The sequence below is a fragment of the Helianthus annuus genome, chromosome 9, assembly GCF_002127325.2.
Source record: "Helianthus annuus cultivar XRQ/B chromosome 9, HanXRQr2.0-SUNRISE, whole genome shotgun sequence".
Taxonomy (NCBI): Eukaryota; Viridiplantae; Streptophyta; class Magnoliopsida; order Asterales; family Asteraceae; genus Helianthus; species Helianthus annuus.
The window spans coordinates 52,866,799-52,886,983 of record NC_035441.2 but is presented as its reverse complement, the minus strand read 5'-3'; the positions used below and the strand labels follow the sequence as shown (position 1 = coordinate 52,886,983).

At 39.3% G+C, this 20,185-nt stretch overlaps 1 protein-coding gene across 1 annotated transcript in view; it reads left to right on the top strand.

Annotated features, from left to right (window-relative positions):
* LOC110870238 (tryptophan aminotransferase-related protein 3) overlaps positions 1 to 20,185 on the top strand; it is a 31,076-nt gene that overhangs the window by 8,835 nt on the left and 2,056 nt on the right. Inside the window, 1 exon segment of the mRNA XM_035976930.1 lies at positions 18,484 to 18,691. Within this exon segment, the coding sequence (XP_035832823.1) occupies positions 18,484 to 18,691 (208 nt within the window).

Below are 20,185 nucleotides of genomic sequence, written 5' to 3'. Positions count from 1 at the left end.
AGATACGCATTATGCTAATTGCGCTATTTAATTACTAAAGTTTCGCAATTTGCGCTATTTAGCATAACTCCTATTATGGACCATGGATTGACATGAAATTTTAGGGACATGCTTAGAAATCAGTAACCAAGGTTATGATCCTTTCACATGTCCGAAATTCTCGTTTTAATTTAAAAAGGGCGTTACGGTCAACTTTTGAGCATTTAACGGAAATGGGTAAAAGACTCGGACAAACAACGAACCGGTCACAGAGGGTTATACCATCATGTAACCTGGTCCTAAGAGAGTCCTAAGGCATATCTAAATCAAACTTTAATGGGTCAGAACTGAAGTCAATGCAAAAGTCAAACTTTTGCGACTTTTGGCTCCGAACCGGGTCAAACCAGTGAATGGTCGGATCAAACAAGCTTAGACTAGTTTATATACTTATTATCATGTTTTATGAGTGTTCAAACAGGTTACATATCATCTACATTACAGATTATGCAAGAAATCGCAAAATGACATTTCTGTTGACTTTTTCTAAGCACGTTTGACTCGACATTCGGACTAGTTAGAGTGGGAATCAGAGGGTGCCCTTTTAGGGGTTTAATGCCCACATGATTACCATCATATAACTATCTTTGATTCGACAAACCACTGGACCATTCGTGATTTATCGCAAAGTCAATCGTTAATTACGACGGATTGACTTTTAAGCTAAACTAAGCAAAAACTAAGCCATAAAAGGGTTGGCATACTTACAGAAGCTTGGTGCACGACTTAGAATGTTAGAAGAGTGCTTGAGAGCTCCAGAGATGGTTTAGAATGCAGGTTTGAGGTGTGTTTCACTTATGTGCAATGTGGTGCCTTTTATAGTGAAAAAATGGGCTTAAGATCATTACACATCAACCTACAAGGCATCATGGATGTTCAGCAGGTGGCCCTGGGTGCTAGGAGGCATGTAGAGGGCGCCCATGCTTCATTTATTGCTCAAATGATCGTTCACAACTTCAAACAGCAAGTCTGTCCAAGAATTCTGCATCTGGGACTTGTACGCGGCCCGCATTAGATTCAGGCTACATGCATGCGGGCCGCCTGAATCCTCATGTCAAGAAGCGTATCAACAGGTGGCTCGCGGCCTGCTTCAACTTGCTTGTTTCACTCAGGTGGGCCGCCTGAGGCCTGATTTTCAAGATTTTCAAATCTTTTGTAATGATTAACTTGACCTTTCGGTTTCGAAGGGGTAACTTTGCGATTTGGCCCTCGATTATTTACGATTAAGGGCCTCGTGACTTTTACCCGCATTGTTAAGCCCCCGGTTAGTTTAATTACTATCCGAAAAGCCTTAACTTTCATTGTTGACGCTTTTAACCCCTCGCATACAAATTTGATCATAACTTTCTCGTTTTAAAACGGAACTTCGCGAGATTTATATAATATATTCTAGTGAGTGTATTTTACTGTTACAAAGCCTCGGGTTCGTCGAAGGGTCACTCAGAGGCATAAATTAAACATGTTGACACAATTAACCCCTGTAGCTTGTAATCTCCCACTTTCTCCCGCGTTTCGCTCCGTACGATCCATGATTTATTCGTTTGAAGGTACGAGCATCATTTAGGGTTACTATACAGTATATTTACCCTTCGTTGACTTTTATAACCCTCGAATTTACATACTTTCAAGGTTTGTCAACTTTAGTCCTTTATTTAATATTTAATGCCACGTTACATCCTCACCCCCTTAAAATAAATCTCGACCCGAGATTTACTGAAATAAATAAGGGTATTTCTCTTTCATCGTGGCTTCAACCTCCCACGTGAATTCGGGACCTCTTCGGGCATCCCATTTGACCTTAACAATAGGTACATGCTTCCTTCGAAGCTTCTTTACCTGTCGATCTTCAATCGACAAAGGTTTTTCCACAAATTTTAAGCTCTCATCTATATGCACATCTGTGTGTGGTATCACCAGTGATTCGTCAGCGAAGCACTTTTTCAGATTGCAGATGTGGAACACATTGTGAATTCCATTGAGCTCCTCTGGTAAGTTTAAGTTATAGGCAACTGACCCGACACGTTCGATAACCTCGAAAGGTCCTATGTATCTCGGGCTTAGTTTGCCTTTCTTACCGAAACGCATCACCCCCTTCCAGGGTGATACTTTAAGTAACACCTTTTCACCTACTTCGAAGTGAAAATCTTTACGCTTCGGATCCGCGTAACTCATCTGCCTATCTCGGGCAGCTTTGAGACGGTCTCGAATCTGGACAATCTTGTCCGTCGTCTCGAAGACTATCTCTGGTCCTGATAATTGGACATCTCCGACTTCCACCCAACAAACAGGCGATCTACACTTTCTACCGTATAATGCCTCGAAAGGCGCAGCCTTAATGCTGGTATGGTAGCTATTGTTGTAGGAGAATTCGATTAATGGTAGGTTCTTATCCCAATTACCACCCAAATCGATAGCACATGCACGTAGCATGTCTTCTAACGTCTGAATAGTACGCTCACTCTGACCGTCTTTCTGAGGCTGGTAAGCCGTACTAGAATTTAAACGTGTGCCCAAAGATTGCTGGAAACTTTTCCAGAAATGCGACGTGTATCTAGTATCTCTGTCGGAGATAATAGACACAGGTATGCCATGTAAGGCTACAATCTTATCAACGTATAACTGGGCTAACATGTCGGAGCTATAAGTCTCCTTGATGGGTAAGAAATGAGCTGACTTAGTCAGTCTGTCGACTATAACCCATATTGTGTCATTTCCTTTCCTCGTCTTGGGTAACTTGGTAATAAAATCCATAGTTACACATTCCCACTTCCATTCGGGAAGTTCAGGCTGTTGTAGCAAGCCAGACGGCTTTTGATGCTCAGCTTTGACTTGCGCACAAGTCAAGCATTTGGCTACATAAGCGGCTACAGACTTTTTCAAGCCTATCCACCAATAATTTGCCTTTAGATCCTGATACAACTTATCAGCTCCCGGGTGAACAGAATATTTGGAACTATGGGCTTCCTGGAGGATAACATCTCGTAGTCCTCCATAAATTGGAACCCATATTCGTCCATTCAATCGTAAAATTCCGTCCTTGCTAAGAGTTAACTGCTCCTCAGTTACTCCTAACTTCTCTTTAGGATAGTTAGCTTCCAACACAGCTTCTCGCTGTGCAGCTAACAACCTTTCAATCAAATTATTCTTGACTTCAATGCTCTTGGCATTGATTCGAATGGGTTTCACCCTTTCCTTTCTACTTAAGGCATCAGCGACTACATTCGCCTTGCCGGGATGATATCTGATTTCACAATCATAATCATTTAAAGTCTCCATCTAACGGCGTTGCCTCATGTTTAGCTCCTTCTGATTAAACAGATGTTAAAGGCTCTTATGATCAGAATAGATCACAAACTTGATACCATACAGATAATGCCTCCACAGTTTTAGTGCGAACACAACGGCACCCAGCTCCAAGTCATGGGTGGTGTAATTCTTCTCGTGCACCTTTAACTGTCTCGAAGCATAGGCAATAACCTTGCCTTTCTGCATGAGCACACATCCCATGCCAGTGTGTGATGCATCGCAGTAAACTACGAACTCTTCGGTACCTTCAGGTAATGTCAGCATAGGAGCGTTGCTCAGCTTTTGCTTTAGAATATCAAAGGACTCTTGCTGCTTAGGGCCCCATACAAATTTTATCTTCTTCTTGGTCAGGGAAGTTAAGGGCGCAGCAATCCTTGAAAAGTTTTCAATGAAACGCCTGTAATATCCTGCTAACCCCAGGAAACTACGAATCTCTGTAGGCGTCTTTGGCTCTTGCCAATTCATGACAGCTTCAACTTTAGCGGGATCCACCTGGATACCACGTTCACTGACAACGTGTCCTAGAAATTGGACTTCTCGTAGCCAAAATTCGCACTTGGAGAATTTGGCATAGAGTTTCTCATTATGCAGGAGTTTGAGAATACAACAAAGGTGTTTCTCATGGTCAGCTTGGTTCTTAGAGTAGATAAGAATGTCGTCGACGAAAACGATGACGAATTTATCTAAGTACGGCTTGCAGACGCGATTCATGAGATCCATGAACGCAGCCGGTGCATTAGTGAGCCCAAAAGGCATCACTAGGAACTCGTAGTGACCGTAACGAGTCCTAAATGCGGTTTTATGTACGTCTTCATCTCTGACTTTCAGTTGATGATAGCCTGACCTCAAGTCAATCTTCGAAAAATAACTTGCCCCTTGTAACTGATCGAACAAATCGTCGATCCTCGGCAAGGGATATCTATTCTTTATCGTGACTTTATTAAGCTCGCGATAATCGATGCACAGACGCATCGATCCGTCCTTCTTCTTAACAAACAGGACAGGTGCTCCCCAGGGAGACGAACTAGGTTTGATGAAACCTTTAGCTAGTAGTTCATCCAGCTGGGTCCTCAACTCCTTCATTTCGGTTGGTGCTAGCCTGTAAGGTGCTCTAGCAATAGGTGCTGCTCCAGGGATGATATCGATCCTGAATTCCACTTGCCTATCTGGTGGCAAACCAGGTAGATCTTCAGGGAAAACTTCTGGATATTCCGAAATGACGGGAATGTCTTCTATCTTCGGTTTAGGTTCTTCAATAATCACCTGTGCCATGTAAATGACACAACCTTTCTTTAGACATTTTGAAGCCTTGAGCATAGTCACTTGCTCAGGGAATCCGTACTGGGTATCTCCCCGAATGGTAAGCGATTCACCAGACGGAGTCTTTATCACCACTTGCTTTCTGTTGCAGACGATTTGGGCCTGGTTGTGAGATAACCAGTCCATACCCAATACTAGGTCAAAACCGGCCAATTTAAAGGGAAGTAGAGATAGAGGAAAAGAGTGGTTCTTAATGGATATCACACATCCATCTAACACGGTGGAGACTGTTTCTATGGTGCCATCTGCTAGCTCTACCTCATAATTCACATTTAAGGTTTTGACAGGCATATTCAGCAATTTGCAAAATTTATGATCTACGAAAGACTTATCAGCGCCCGAATCAAAAAGTACTCTTTCAAAGTTATCATTTACGAGAAAAGTACCTGTGATTACGTTATCATCCAGCACTGCTTCTTTCGCCTCCATCCTGAAGACTCTTGCATTGGTCTTTTTGGCTTCTTCAGGCTTCTTGGCATATTTAGGGCAGTTGCTTTTAATGTGCCCTTTCTCGCTGCAGCCGTAGCAGGTTGCATCTTTTATCTTTTTGCAATCCACGGTCTTGTGGTCCTTGGACTTGCATAACCCGCAAGCATACGACTTCGACTGAGTCTGCGAGTTCGATTCGAGCCTACACTTTCCAAAGTGATGTCTCTTGTAATTCTTGCACTTGGGCTTCTAACCAGACTGTTGCCCATCCTTCCTTGACTCCGACCCTCTCTTGTTATCACCATTTCCACGGTGCTTCTTGCCCGACCTCCGTGAAGTATCATCTTCACGCTTTCTCTTTTCAGCCTCTTTGTTCCTCAGCGATCTTTGTCGGACCGCATCCAGAGTGAGGGACAAAGAGATGTTAGCTACAGATCTAAAGGTCGCTGGCCGAGAGGCCTTCACGCTTGCCTTTATTTCATGGGCTAACCCACCGATAAAACGAGCTATTCTCTTTGGTTCCAGGGTTACCAGATACGGAACCAACCGGGACATCGTGTTGAAGCTCGTGAGGTAAGCTTGACAGTCAAGGTTCGTCATCACCAATGACAGGAAGTCAGTCTCTATCTTTTCAACCTCATGTTGAGGGCAGTAATTCTCCTTAATGAGAGAAATGAATTCCTCCCATGTCATGCTGTATAGAACAGCCTTTCCCGAGGCCTGAACCAACGACCTCCACCAAGCCAGGGCCTCGCCCTTGAATGATTGTGACACATACTTTACCACATCTCTTTCTGCACAGCCGCTGATGTCCACCACAGTGTCCATCTCGTCAAGCCACGTCATACAATCGACCGCTCCTTTCTCCCCAGTGAAGTCTTGGGGTTTGCATGATACAAAGTACTTGTAGGTGCAGCCTTTGGTGCGAGATGCATCGGTATACACTCTTTCTTGACGGACACTGTTTTCATTGGACGAGTGATTATCATCGTCCCTTTTAGGCTTGGACGGTGGTTTGCTGTGAGGTTTTGAGTGGGTTTTCGGCTTTGAGTGTGGTTTAGATATGGTTCTGCTCCGAGATTCAGTATACTCCTCGTATTGTCAATCCAGGGCTGCCTTAACAGCATTGTCGACAAGAGCTTGCAGTTCTGCGCCCGTCAAATGAACCTGGGCGTTATCATATTCGTCTTCTTTCGAGTGGCTATTTTCTCCACTAGGATCAGCCATGGTAACTTGAATCTGTTACAGAAGATAACGAAAATTTTATTTAGGAGTTTATTATGGAATTGTCTTTTATGGCAATTCATTAACCATGGTAAACAGAGGCCATATCTGGTTAATTTGTTACTCACTTTTATTTAGGATTTGAATATAACTTATCCTAATTACAAACAATATTGCTAGCGGCATAAAAGCCTAGTTACGAGGACGTTTTTATAATATTAGCCGAGATTACAGAGAATCAAGGTATGAAGGTTTGAACCGTAGTCCTTTTACCCTTTCTGACAGGGAGTCATAGACCACCACTGTCTTTTGTCTTATATGACAATAATTATGGCCCGTAGGCACTACATCACTAATGGATGTTTAATAAGTTTGGCCCGTAGGCACTACATCACTAATGGATGTTTAATAATTGATCATCTTTATTGACGATTTAACCCATGATTTATAAATCATTAATTTGGGCTTTGGAATCCTTAGAAGGATTCTTATATAAGAATGACGCGTGCGATTTTAACGAATCACATCTGCCATTAACGTTAACATGATTACAGAGGTTAACAGGAAATCTGAATCTTTTAATCAGGTCTTACCATCTTGGCCGGATCTTATAAAGACACTTGGCTAGGTTTTACTCTTAAGATTCTTTATTTTAGGCAGATTTAAATTTAAAAGGAATGATTTTTGTTTTATTTCATACATAATAATAATAAAAATGAAATTTATAACATAACATTCCATAAATTTCAAATATGATTACACGTTGCCCTAAACGGGACTTTTAAATAAATAAATACCTACGCAGAGGCTCATAGAAAAACACATCCACGCAGGGACCAAATACAAGATAGATGTCCTCGTAGGGACTAAAAGATAAGTCCACGTAGGGACTGAAATACGATAAATGTCCACGCAGGGACTAAATTGCAAATACAACATTACATAAGGAGACTAATGGTCTCGTTTCTTCCTTCCCTTCAGTAGGTTTGCTAAGCCTTTGAGAAATCCGCGATTACTCTTACGTTCTTGTTCGAAGTCTCGTTCCACACGGTTTAAGCGGTGGAGTATTTCTTCTTGCTCCGGTGGAGAAAAACGTGGCTGTTGCGACGGTTGCTGAACCGGAGGTCTAGGAGGTATTGGATACCCATGAGCTGAGTAATCTGGTCTCCAAGAGGTTCCATGAAGCGCATTATAATTAGCCGCTACCACATATGGATCGGCATCATAGTTATAGTTGTAGTGCGTGTGAGTCGGCTGCTCAAACGGATTGTACGCCGTGGAAGCGCCGTACGCTGGTATCGGATTGTCATATCCGAATGGTGGCGGAGGTGGTGCAACTGGTGCAGAATTCACCTCTGCAGGGTGACCAGAAGGTTCCCCTAATTGTGGTTCTTCTTCAGGTACTGACGGAAAGTGACTAGCACTCGAGTGGCGAGGGGTGCTGAAATGAAATTCCCCTCCTCGGGTAGACATCCGTGCTCCTGATCTTCTACGCCTTGGAGGATCTAGAATTACTAGTTGAACCGGTGGCGGTGGTGGTGGCGTAACGACCACAAACCGCGAATCCTCAGAAGGATCCTGTTGTTGCTGTTGATCATGAGGCGAGAAGTGATGTGAATGTGTAAAGTACCAATTACATTGGTCAAACCTCGCCTGGTAGCTATCGGGACCTTGATAGGGTGTTCCATGGAAGGATGACCCATCAGAAATCTCGATCGGATGGTTGGGAGTACCCCTTGCAGGCTCGACGGGATCTGTATCCTCGTCCATATCCACTGCATTATCTTCAGAAAAGTGATCCTCTGGTCCTAAAGGGTAATACCCTATTGGCTCTTGGACATAATCCGCCGGGTTAAACCATCCTACGAAGAAAGGTGAAGGATCGCCATAAGATCGGTGCGAAGCAGATCGCTGTAGAGGTATAAAGGATGGTTGAGGGTTATTGGGATTATTTTCCGAATCTGGTCCAAATGAAAGGTGGTATGAGGGTGTTGAGCTATGCGAGGTAGAATGTCTCGCAGGTTCAAAAAGGTTTCTTCTTCGTCTCTGTGGTTCCTCACTTCTTGTACTGGAAGGAGCTCGCATGTTCGAAGGTCCAGCCTCGTGATCATTGTGAGTAATGATCGTTCCTCTGCCTCTTCCTCCTCTTCCTCGTCTGATTGCAGGTGGCATATTCCTGCTTTCAAAACTTTAAATAACAATAAACAATAAAAATACAAACTGGAATAACAATTCGAATTTGTCCTATGTTTTTGTCTAGACTCAAGTATGTGCAATTGTGTAACTGAGATTAAACACAAAGGTTAGTGTTTAATTCAATCAGTATTGGCTCTGATACCAACCTGTCACACCCCGATTTCAACGTGTTTCACCGGTGGGCCCGGTGGGGGATTACCGTGACGTAGTTGGCAACAATATAGTCAAACCACACAATATATGAATGCACAGCGGAAGCATAAAGATAATATATTTCAACGTTAAGTGTAATATCAAAGTATCACCATTGTTGAAATAAAATCCACTGGGGATCTAATAATAATAACAAAAGTATTGTTCAATAGACTTCAGGCATCTTAAGCTTGCGAGACTTCTAATGATGCTAAGGAGAAATCCCAGCCAATTTCGCATAGTACCTGCATTTAGTCTTTTTGGGGAAAATACGTCAGTTTACACTGGTAAATACATTCAACTGACACTTTTGTAAAATGTTTAATAAAATTAGTTTAAATGCTCAAGGCACAAACTCTTTATAACTTGGGATAATTTATAATCAAATCTTGTAAAGAATTACATGTTACTATGCGTTCGGTCGCCCGGGTCGTGCCGGGTTAAAGTTTAATAGACACGCCACATAGCATAAAACCGTGGTGGGTAAACCAACGGCTACACTTTTATAGTCATGGACATAATGCCGGGTGTACGCCTACACCCGGATGTCGAGGTCGTGGCCATTCGTAAATGCTGCCAAGGATATCTAGGACACGGTCATTAAGCCCCCAAAGGCGTAAAGCCAACAAAACAAGTTTTTAAACGGGTCACATTGATAATACCCAACTACTAATGAGTTGGGGTCAATTGCCCGACCAAGCGGTATTTTAAATACCGTAACCCAAGCCCGTATAACGGAAAATAAGTTAAAAGTATTTACCTTTGCAAGTATAATTCCTTAATTTGAAATAAATTGCAGATAGCTTTTACTGGTCCCCTATTCTGGAACGAAGGTTTAAAGTAACCTATTAGAATCCTAACGGGTCTTTAATTTAGCCGTAGCTTAGACCGGTCAGTTTCAATGGATAGTTACGGTTTAATCGCGTGAAAGGCGAAAACCGTGAATGGAGTGTGATTTTGACCCAAAAAGTTTGAAGACTTGTTTTATATGGGTATAATAATCATACTCTGGATTTTGGGGTCAAAACAATATGGTTTGACACGTTTCGGCTAATTTATGTAAACTAGTTACATAAGCCGAACCGTGCGCGCAAAAGGCGCAACGGGTAACCGTAAGAGTCCTACACTGTTTTCCTAAGTCAACATGCTTTAAAGAGGTTGTGGTATCAGTAGGATACCTTCCATAATGCCCGTAACGAGTTTAAGTTCATATTATGCCCCGTAGGGGTATTTCGGTCTTTTTAAAGATTATAAAAGAGGTTTATGAGTTCTACAGGAAATCTGAATTTCCCGAACAGTTTATAAAGTCTAAAATACTTTATTTATTAACTAAAATCAGTAGCAACTGGAATCGAGTCAAAAGACCTTGTAGAACTCAAGTTATGGCCGAAAAGGGTATATTCGGTATTTACCGAACCGTTGCCATAACCGCAGGTTATGAGCAGGTTAAAAATAATTAAAAATCTTTAAAAATCCCAAAATATTATTTTACATCAGTGAGTAAAAGGTTTGGTGTCGAAATCCGGGTTTAGATAGGCGTTATGCTAATTGCGCTATTTAATTACTAAAGTTTCGCAATTTGCGCTATTTAGCATAACTCCTATTCTGGACCTTGGATTGACATGAAATTTTAGGGACATGCTTAGAAATCAGTAACCAAGGTTATGATCCTTTCACATGTCCGAAATTCTCGTTTTAATTTAAAAAGGGCGTTACGGTCAACTTTTGAGCATTTAACGGAAATGTGTAAAAGACTCGGACAAACAACGAACCGGTCACAGAGGGTTATACCATCATGTAACTGGTCCTAAGAGAGTCCTAAGGCATATCTAAATCAAACTTTAACGGGTCAGAACTGAAGTCAATGCAAAAGTCAAACGTTTGCGACTTTTGGCTCCGAACCGGGTCAAAACAGTGAATTGTCGGATCAAACAAGCTTAGACTAGTTTATATACTTATTATCATGTTTTATGAGTGTTCAAACAGGTTACATATCATCTACATTACAGATTATGCAAGAAATCGCAAAATGACATTTCTGTTGACTTTTTCTAAGCACGTTTGACTCGACATTCGGACTAGTTAGAGTGGGAATCAGAGGGTGCCCTTTTAGGGGTTTAATGCCCACATGATTACCATCATATAACTATCTTTGATTCGACAAACCACTGGACCATTCGTGATTTATCGCAAAGTCAATCGTTAATACGACGGATTGACTTTTAAGCTAAACTAAGCAAAAACTAAGCCATAAAAGGGTTGGCATACTTACAGAAGCTTGGTGCACGACTTAGAATGTTAGAAGAGTGCTTGAGAGCTCCAGAGATGGTTTAGAATGCAGGTTTGAGGTGTGTTTCACTTATGTGCAATGTGGTGCCTTTTATAGTGAAAAAATGGGCTTAAGATCATTACACATCAACCTACAAGGCATCATGGATGTTCAGCAGGTGGCCCTGGGTGCTAGGGGGCATGTAGAGGGCGCCCATGCTTCATTTATTGCTCAAATGATCGTTCACAACTTCAAACAGCAAGTCTGTCCAAGAATTCTGCATCTGGGACTTGTACGCGGCCCGCGTTAGATTCAGGCTACATGCACGCGGGCCGCCTGAATCCTCATGTCAGGAAGCGTATCAACAGGTGGCTCGCGGCCCGCTTCAACTTGCTTGTTTCACTCAGGCGGGCCGCCTGAGGCCTGATTTTCAAGATTTTCAAATCTTTTGTAATGATTAACTTGACCTTTCGGTTTCGAAGGGGTAACTTTGCGATTTGGCCCTCGATTATTTACGATTAAGGGCCTCATGACTTTTACCCGCATTGTTAAGCACTCGGTTAGTTTAATTACTATCCGAAAAGCCTTAACTTTCATTGTTGACGCTTTTAACCCCTCGCATACAAATTTGATCATAACTTTCTCGTTTTAAAACGGAACTTCGCGAGATTTATATAGTATATTCTAGTGAGTGTATTTTACTGTTACAAAGCCTCGGGTTCGTTGAAGGGTCACTCAGAGGTATAAATTAAACATGTTGACACAATTAACCCCTGTAGCTTGTAATCTCTCACTTTCTCCCGCGTTTCGCTCCGTACGATCCATGATTTATTCGTTTGAAGGTACGAGCATCATTTAGGGTTACTATACAGTATATTTACCCTTCGTTGACATTTATAACCCTCGAATTTACATACTTTCAAGGTTTGTCAACTTTAGTCCTTTATTTAATATTTAATGCCACGTGTAATCTCATGACACGTGTTAACACATTATTGGACACAAAATTTTGAGGTGTTACAATGAAAGAGCCAGGTTAGGGAGAAGGGTCAAGCCGGACGACACGGCGACCCCGCACGCTAACACAACTATTCCTCCTTCGTCGAGCTTCCGGCGGTCGAAGATGAAGAGGCAGGGAGAGAATAATATTCTTGAATTACTATGATTTTATGGTCTCACATGTCTAGATATTAAATGTGTTAAAAGACTTGAAAATAATATAAAAAAGCACTAGAGGTGTTCGCACAATACGAAAGGAACATAACAGGCTAAACCAAGTCAATGTTAGCTCAAGCTTGATTCAATCTTCATACAAAATTGGCGCGAGTTAGCTTATTAACAACTAAAATTGAACTAAAATCTTAAACTCAAACTCTATGCAGTTAAAAATCAAGTTGGATCACTTGATCAAACAATATAACTTATTTTTGCCAAAAGGCTATGAATGAAGCTTTACTTAGCCAAATGACTAAGTATGTAAGTTACACATTTTTTTATTTTTAATTCTTGTAATAGCTTTACTTGCCTTTAGTGGTACGGTACCGGTATTTTGTGTAAAAATCGGTAAATACCGTACTGAACTGGTACAAAAAATGTCAAAAGTTGGAACCGAATCAGTACCGAAAATGTACCAGGTTCGGTAATTTCGGTAGCGATTCGGTACCGGTACCCGATACCATTTAATCATCCCATTTGCCTTTATAGAGTAGGTGATATACCATTTTTTCTTCATCAATGCGAGAACAATAGAATAGATTAATTCTGTAGGAAAAGAAGAGACTATTTTATTCATCTAAATTTTCTTTCTTGCACGATGTGGGATGAGTAAAAGTGTAAAAGTTTCAAGAGTTTCAACTTTAAGTAGAAGGACAGAAGCATAATTTCACCCCATTATAAAGTCTTATAATTGCGGTAAAATTACTTTTTGTCGTTGTGTTTTTTTAACGGTAAATTTGGATAACTGACGGACTATTGGAGTATTATCGTGCCACGAGCGGAACCACTCGATCATATCCATTTCCACTAATCAAAATGGCTACACACCAATTCAGGAGCAAATTTGTCGTTGTATTTTAAGATAGTATAGAAAAGAAACAACTCACCCTACATTAGCGCAAGACTGTATATATCTTGGGCCGGTTTTCTGATAATTGAAAAGTAAACATCTAATTCATACTGTGAACTAGTATTAAGCACCCCCGCGTTGCGGCGGGGGCGTAAAACTGGGTCAAATAGCATCAATGTCATACCACCACGAGCGACCACCAACACTGAAATTGCAGCGAAAAAATTAGACCGAAACGTAAAACATAACAAATAATAACTAAGTCGATCTTGGACCCGCACGTTATGACGAACTTGTCAAATAGGAAAAAAATAGACGACGTAAAAACGTTAAACTACACACGTACATTGCATCATATTAACTCACAAAACTTAGAACGGAACATAAAATGAAACGTAAAAACTTTAAACCACACACGTATGTATACAATCAACTTCTTTTTTTGAAAAACTCATCAAACATGATGTAAAACACCTTATGCACAAATAAGTTGATAATTTATAGTATTTAAATTTATAGTATTTAAATTTAAATTTAATTTAAATAAATCTTCTCCATATATTATATAATAATATAACAAACACAAATTATAAAAAAAATATAATAAATACTAAAAGAGTTAGATGTCATTTTAGTCCCCGTGGTTTGGGCCATTTTACAACTTTAGTCTAAAGGTTTCATTTTTCGTCTGTCCGTACAAAAACGTTTCATCGTTGCTATTTTAGTGCACTGAGTTAACTTTATCAATTATTTATGTTAACGAAAAAAGCAATTCGGTCATTTTATATGACCAAATTGCCTTTCTAGTTAACAGAATTATATATAAATGACCGAATTGCCATTCTCATTAATAGAAAAAATGGATAAAGTTAACCCAGTGGACTAAAATGGCAATGGTGAAACATTTTGGACACGCAGACGAAAAATGAAACTTTTAAACTAAACTACCAAAATGGCACAAACCACGTGGACTAAAATAACATTTAACTCTTATAAAAAATAACAAATAAAAAAGATTTAATTATAATAGTGTCATATATTATAGAAAAATATAACAAACAAAAATTATAAGAAAAAAATAACAAACACAAAAGATTTAATTATAATAGTATCCTTGACTTCTATATTTAATAATCTTCACATTTATTATTAACTAGGTTTAAAAAAAGTCGTCGCGTTGCGGCGAATTTCTTTTGTTATTTAGTATGTGTTTACATGTGTTTTGAAATCACTACGAGCGTGTTGCGAACGGAACTGCTGACAAGAATAACAAGAAATGTAGAAAAAAACACTAAAAGATAACCGAAAGAAAATCAACCAAAAAAGTTGTATAGTAACGATGTTGTTCGTATGAAACCAGTGGTCAGAGATGAGCAAATTGTTCTGGGTATCGATATCAAATTTGCCGAATCGAAAGATCTTAAATACCAATTCGGTACCGACTTTTGGCGTTCCTGTACCGGTTCACTACCGTTTTTTACCTTCATATACCGGTACCGTAACCGGTATTTTCGGTATCAGTAGCGATTCTGTATCGGTTGACACCGAGCTCATCCCTACCCCTAAAACTAAAAAAAAATTAAAAGTTGAAGAAAATCAACAAAAAAGAGTTGTACGATACCGTTTTTTGTACGGTAACTGTGATCAGGGATGAGCAAATGGTACCGGGTAGTAGCACTGAATTTCCCGAACCAAAAGATTTCCAATATCAATTCGGCACCAACTTTTGGCGTTTTCTGTATTAGTGCCGGTTTTTACCTTCATGTACTGATACCGAACATAACCATACCAAAAGATTTCCAATATCAATTCGGCACCAACTTTTGGCGTTTTCTGTATTAGTGCCGATTTTTACCTTCATGTACCGAATAGGACCATACCGGTATTTTCGATAACAGTACTGGTTCGATACTGGTTGACACCAAACTTATCCCAACCCCTGATATTAAAAAAAGGATTAAAGTTAAAAACTAAAGAAAATAACTATTATTATAATATTAAAATAATAAAATAATTAAAAAAACTATATATTATTATAATATTAAAATCACTATTCATTTCAATTCGTTTAAAAGTATTAAAAAAACTATAAATTATTATAATATTAAAATCAATATTCATTTCAATTCGTTTATTAATATATAGTAGTAATAACAAAAACTTTTTTATTTTAATTAATAAATGTATTTGTTTAGTTTTAATTATTAAACTATTAATAACACCCGTGCGCGTTGCGTTGCGAAAACATCGCAAACATATAATGGATTAGTCCAAACGTCGTGTGACGCGTTAACCGTATGGAAACGCGCACTTTGACGTATCGAATTGAACCCGAAGTAACCTATATAAGTATTGCGATTGGATCAAAACGTAAAGTAAATCAAATTTATATGTGACCCAACTCATACATAGAAAAGAAACTACAATTTGACTCCACACGTTCGAAACAAAATTTACGAAATATAAATAAAATATGCACGAATACATATTATATTTGTCATGACTCATCTCCCAAATCGAAACGTAGACTAACTCAAATTTACCATACATAAAAATATGCACGTAATTTTTGTAATGAAAAAGTATTATATTTGATCTAAATCGTTTTCTAGTAAAAGTTTACGTCGAAACATAGAGCAAATCATATTTATACCGACACGTAAATAAAAATATGCACATAAAAATAGTTTTTCTAAGCAAATGGGTAAACTTGAAACAAATTATAGGTAAAAAACTTAATAGGTTAAAAAGGTTCGTAAAACCGTACCAAGTAGCACCAATGCAACACAATTGCCGATGACCCCAACATTGGAAAATTTCGTAAAAATAAAATAAATAAAAAAGGAAAAAAAATAACAGCGAACAAAAAGCAGACGTAAAATCGTTGGACCACGCACGCCTGTTGTTGTGTGTTAATGCGAAGAAATTAGACCGAAACGTAAAACATAGAAAATAATAACTAAGTCGAACGGGGAAAATAAACCTGTTGGGACGAACCTGTCAAATGGAAAAAAAATACCAAAAAACGGTGAACCCACACAAATATTGCGGCGTGTTAACTTGCAAAATTTAGAACGAAGCGTAAAACGAATAATTTGTGAAAAATGAAACTTATAAGAGGCCAAAGATGAAAATAAAAAGTGTTAGGGTTAAATTGCAAAAAAAAAAAGAAAAAAAGAAAGGGTTAAAAATGAAAAATCAAGTGTATTTTATTTTATTTTATTTTTTGAAAATCTCTCGACCCATGATTACAACTCTATAAAGCAACATTTTGTTGCTAATTTATAGTTTATAATATTATATTGAGTAAACTGCCATTTTGGTCCCTGTGGTTTGGCCAGTTTTGCCAGTTTAGTCCAAATCTCAAACTTATTACATCTGGGTCCCTGTGGTTTGTATTTTGTTGTCATTTTAGTCCAAAATCCAAAAAACCCCCTTTTTGACTGTTGAGAGCTGCCTATTTTGTCCTTTAGTGCAGGGGCATTTTGGTCATTTTTTAAATTGAAAACTGATTATTTTTTTTAGCTCTCTCTCTTTTATTAAAGATTATCAGCTCTCTATCTCTCTCTCTCTCTCTCTCTCTCTCTTATTACCTAGATCAATGAAATATGCTCTCTCTCTCTTCTCTCTCTCTTCTCTCTCTCTCTCTATAGCACCACCACCACCGCCACCACCGCCACGGCGCCACCTCCTCCCTCTCTCTCTCTCTAGAAAGAAACTCAACAGCACACTGATTTGCGGAAGGAACTCCGATGACGGATCTGAGATTTGGGGAAGAAAGACGGTGGTGGCGTACAGTCGCTTATCGGAGACGGAGGCGCTGCTGCCGCCTTCGGAGAGAGAGAGGGTTAGGGAGAGAGGGAGTTAGTGAGAGAGAGATGAGGAATTCCGGCGACTGGATCTGCCGACGGCGGCGGATGGTGGAGACGATGGCGGTGGTGGATCTTAATGGTTGTGGCGGTGTTAAGAAGCTGGGGGCGACGAGGCTGATGTGGTGGTTACGGCGGTAGTGGTGGCTGCCCGGTGGTGGAGGTGTTCGTTAGTGGTGGTGGGTTTCGGGTGTTGGTGGGTGTTGATCTGTGATTTTGTGATGGATGATGATCTGTGAACCCAGTCCTTTTATTCACCACGAGGCTGTGATGATTTCACCTAATCCGAGTCAAAATTGGGTCAACATTTGAGATTTTCCGCAGCTTGGCGTGGCAGAATCGGAGGAGGGCAAGTGCGCTTGCAACCTCTGTTTGCAGCCATGGCGGTTTCGATTTGTTGTTGGAGCCTCGTTTCTTTTTACAAACCGGTTTTTGTTTTGATTTGTTGTTGTCTGTATTTTGATTTTTGTGATGGTTTCTGGTTTTGTTCTGGGTTCTTGATTTTCTTAAAGATGATATTCTTGATTTTCTGGATTTTCTGAGTTTTGATGATGATGTTCTTGAAGATACAGATCTGAGCCTCGTTTCTTTTTACAAATCGGTTTTTGTTTTGATTTGTTGTTGTCTGTATTTTAATTTTTGTGATGGTTTCTGGTTTTGTTCTGGGTTCTTGATTTTCTTGAAGATGATGTTCTTGATTTTCTGGATTTTCTGGGTTTTGATGGTGAAGTTTGATGATGTTCTTGAAGATGATGTTATTAATTATTGAAATGTTATAATAAATTAACATGGACCAAAATGCCCCTGCACTAAAGGACAAAATAGACAGCTTTCAACAGTCAAAAAGGGAGGGGTTTGGATTTTGGACTAAAATGGCAACAAAATGCAAACCACAGGAACCCAGATGTAATAAGTTTGGGATTTGGACTAAAGTGGCAAAACTGGCCAAACCACAGGGACCAAAATAACAGTTTACTCTATTATATTTATTGTAGTTTATTAAAATACTACCATCAAGTAACCGCCATATAGGGGATTTCTAGTAATTTAGTATAGTAAAGTAATTCTAATCTTTTAATAACTAAAATTGAACACTCAATTTGTTGTAGATGTGATAAAATTTATCTTGGGTACAAATTTTGTATATGCCATGTTACATTTAAAACGTAACTAATTATTTTTAAACTGCAATATCAAACACTCCTTTTATGGGGTGTGAGAGCTATGGTTTGGAACATTATTATCACATAGGACCATTAATTAAATCGTACACACTCCCCTCCTTGATTGATGATGGTTCCCTTAGATTAAACCACGATTACCACGACCCTTCAATTTGATAATTTTAATAAAAAATAAATTAAAAAAATAAAGGGGATAGTGGTTTGGGTCATGACCACACATTTAGCATAGTGGTTTTGAATGATAGATTAAAGATGAATGATATGAGGTTTATGTGGAGGGTCATGGTGGTCATGAGGGTCATGACCACACCCTATAGTCTTATTTATACTCATTGTGTACCATGGATCTTTGAAATAATTGTTACAAATTTATGGGAAAAACAATAATTGCAGCATATGCATGGGTAAAATGTGAAAGAGAAGAAGACACTGATTGTGGTGAAGTGTTGAAAAGAAACATCATAGGCACTAGTGGAAGTAGCTTTAGCGCCGAAGATCGTCACACACGACTTAGTCTCATTACAAGTCAAGATGACTTTGAATTACTTTTGCAACGACTCACTGAGCTGGTGTCTTTTGAAAGTGGTAGCATAGAGAGAAGGTGAAAATATTTAATGAGTTATTGATCGTTCTTTCATATAACTAAAAGAGAAATTACGTCGTTCAACTGATTGTGTAACATATAAAAATGTTATGTGTGTTATAACGAAGTTGTGGTTAAATATATACATGCATGTTAGTGCATATTATGTATGTCTGCCACTATACGAATACACTAGATAGAGCGTGTGAGAAATATTGTATAGTTATGAATTAGATTCGAACACATATGACCTTGGAGAGGACAAGAGCTTGTTCGTATGTGTCGCAGCCCCCGACCCCACCCCGGAAGCGGGCGCCGCGAGAGCGAGCCGGTGGTATCGGTGTTTATTAAATTTGCAGTGGAATTAAAAATCAGGATCGTAGTTAGGAAATAATTTCAGAGTTTGCAAATACCAAACTTTTATATTAAACAAATGGGATAAAAACCCATATTTCATTTATAATATCTTTATAGGGACAAACTCTAACTTGCTGAAAAAGTTTATAAAAAATGGTGTTGAAAGTGGGGTTTTTATAGGTAAAAAAGGGGATTAAAAATAAAGAAAAAATATTTTTTTTATAACTGTTGAACCCAACGGTCAAATATCAAAAAGTGTGAAATTTTGGCGTTTTAAATAAAACGCTTATGCCAATTTTTTGAAAAAAAAGCCCGGGGATAGTTACTACGGCGTGGAGGGACGTTTTTTAGGAAAAAACACCCAAAACCCCCTCCACTACGGGTTTGTAGAGGGTTTGAACCACAAAGTACAAGAGAAGAAGAGATGTAATCCAACTTTTTAATTTATTTTTTAATTCCAAACCCACTAATTTTACATCCCTTATCACTACTTTATTTTATATAATTTTCAAACCTTGTAAACACTACATGGAAAAAAATAAAACCACTTAAATTACCACTACACATTTGTTCGTAAGACCATCCGTAGTGGTATCGAATTTGGGCGTTTTTTGGTTGAAGAACGCCCCTCCACGCCGGAAGTTCCGTCCCCATGGGCTGTAGCGTTCTTTATTCGACGCCTAACTTCCATTTCTTTGACCAATCACATGCATTCTTGTTTTCTTGCCTAATCACATGCATTCTTCCTTTTAAAATAATGCCTCCATCGCCACTATATCCGTTTTAGAAAAACGTCTCATAAAGCCTATTGCTGACTGTATCGCCACATGACGCAAAACGTCCAAGGATGGAGTTTCTTCCAGTGGCGGAACTAGACCTTCAACTCAGGGGTATCCCAAAATTTTTTAGGGGAGTCCTCATACTTGTTCAGGGGTGTCCTGTGTATAAAAATCGGTTTTTTTTTACACTACTGGTAAAAACTTGAGCCGTAGCCCGGGCTACGCCCGTTTACACTACAGGCCCGCCCCTGGTTTCTTCGATACGCATGGTCTAAAGCAGTGGCGGATCTAGAAAAAACCTAAAGGGGGAACGTTTCTATAAAAAGGGGCAGCGAAATCGGAAAAAAGTCAAAATTTTCCAAAATTTACAGCACTA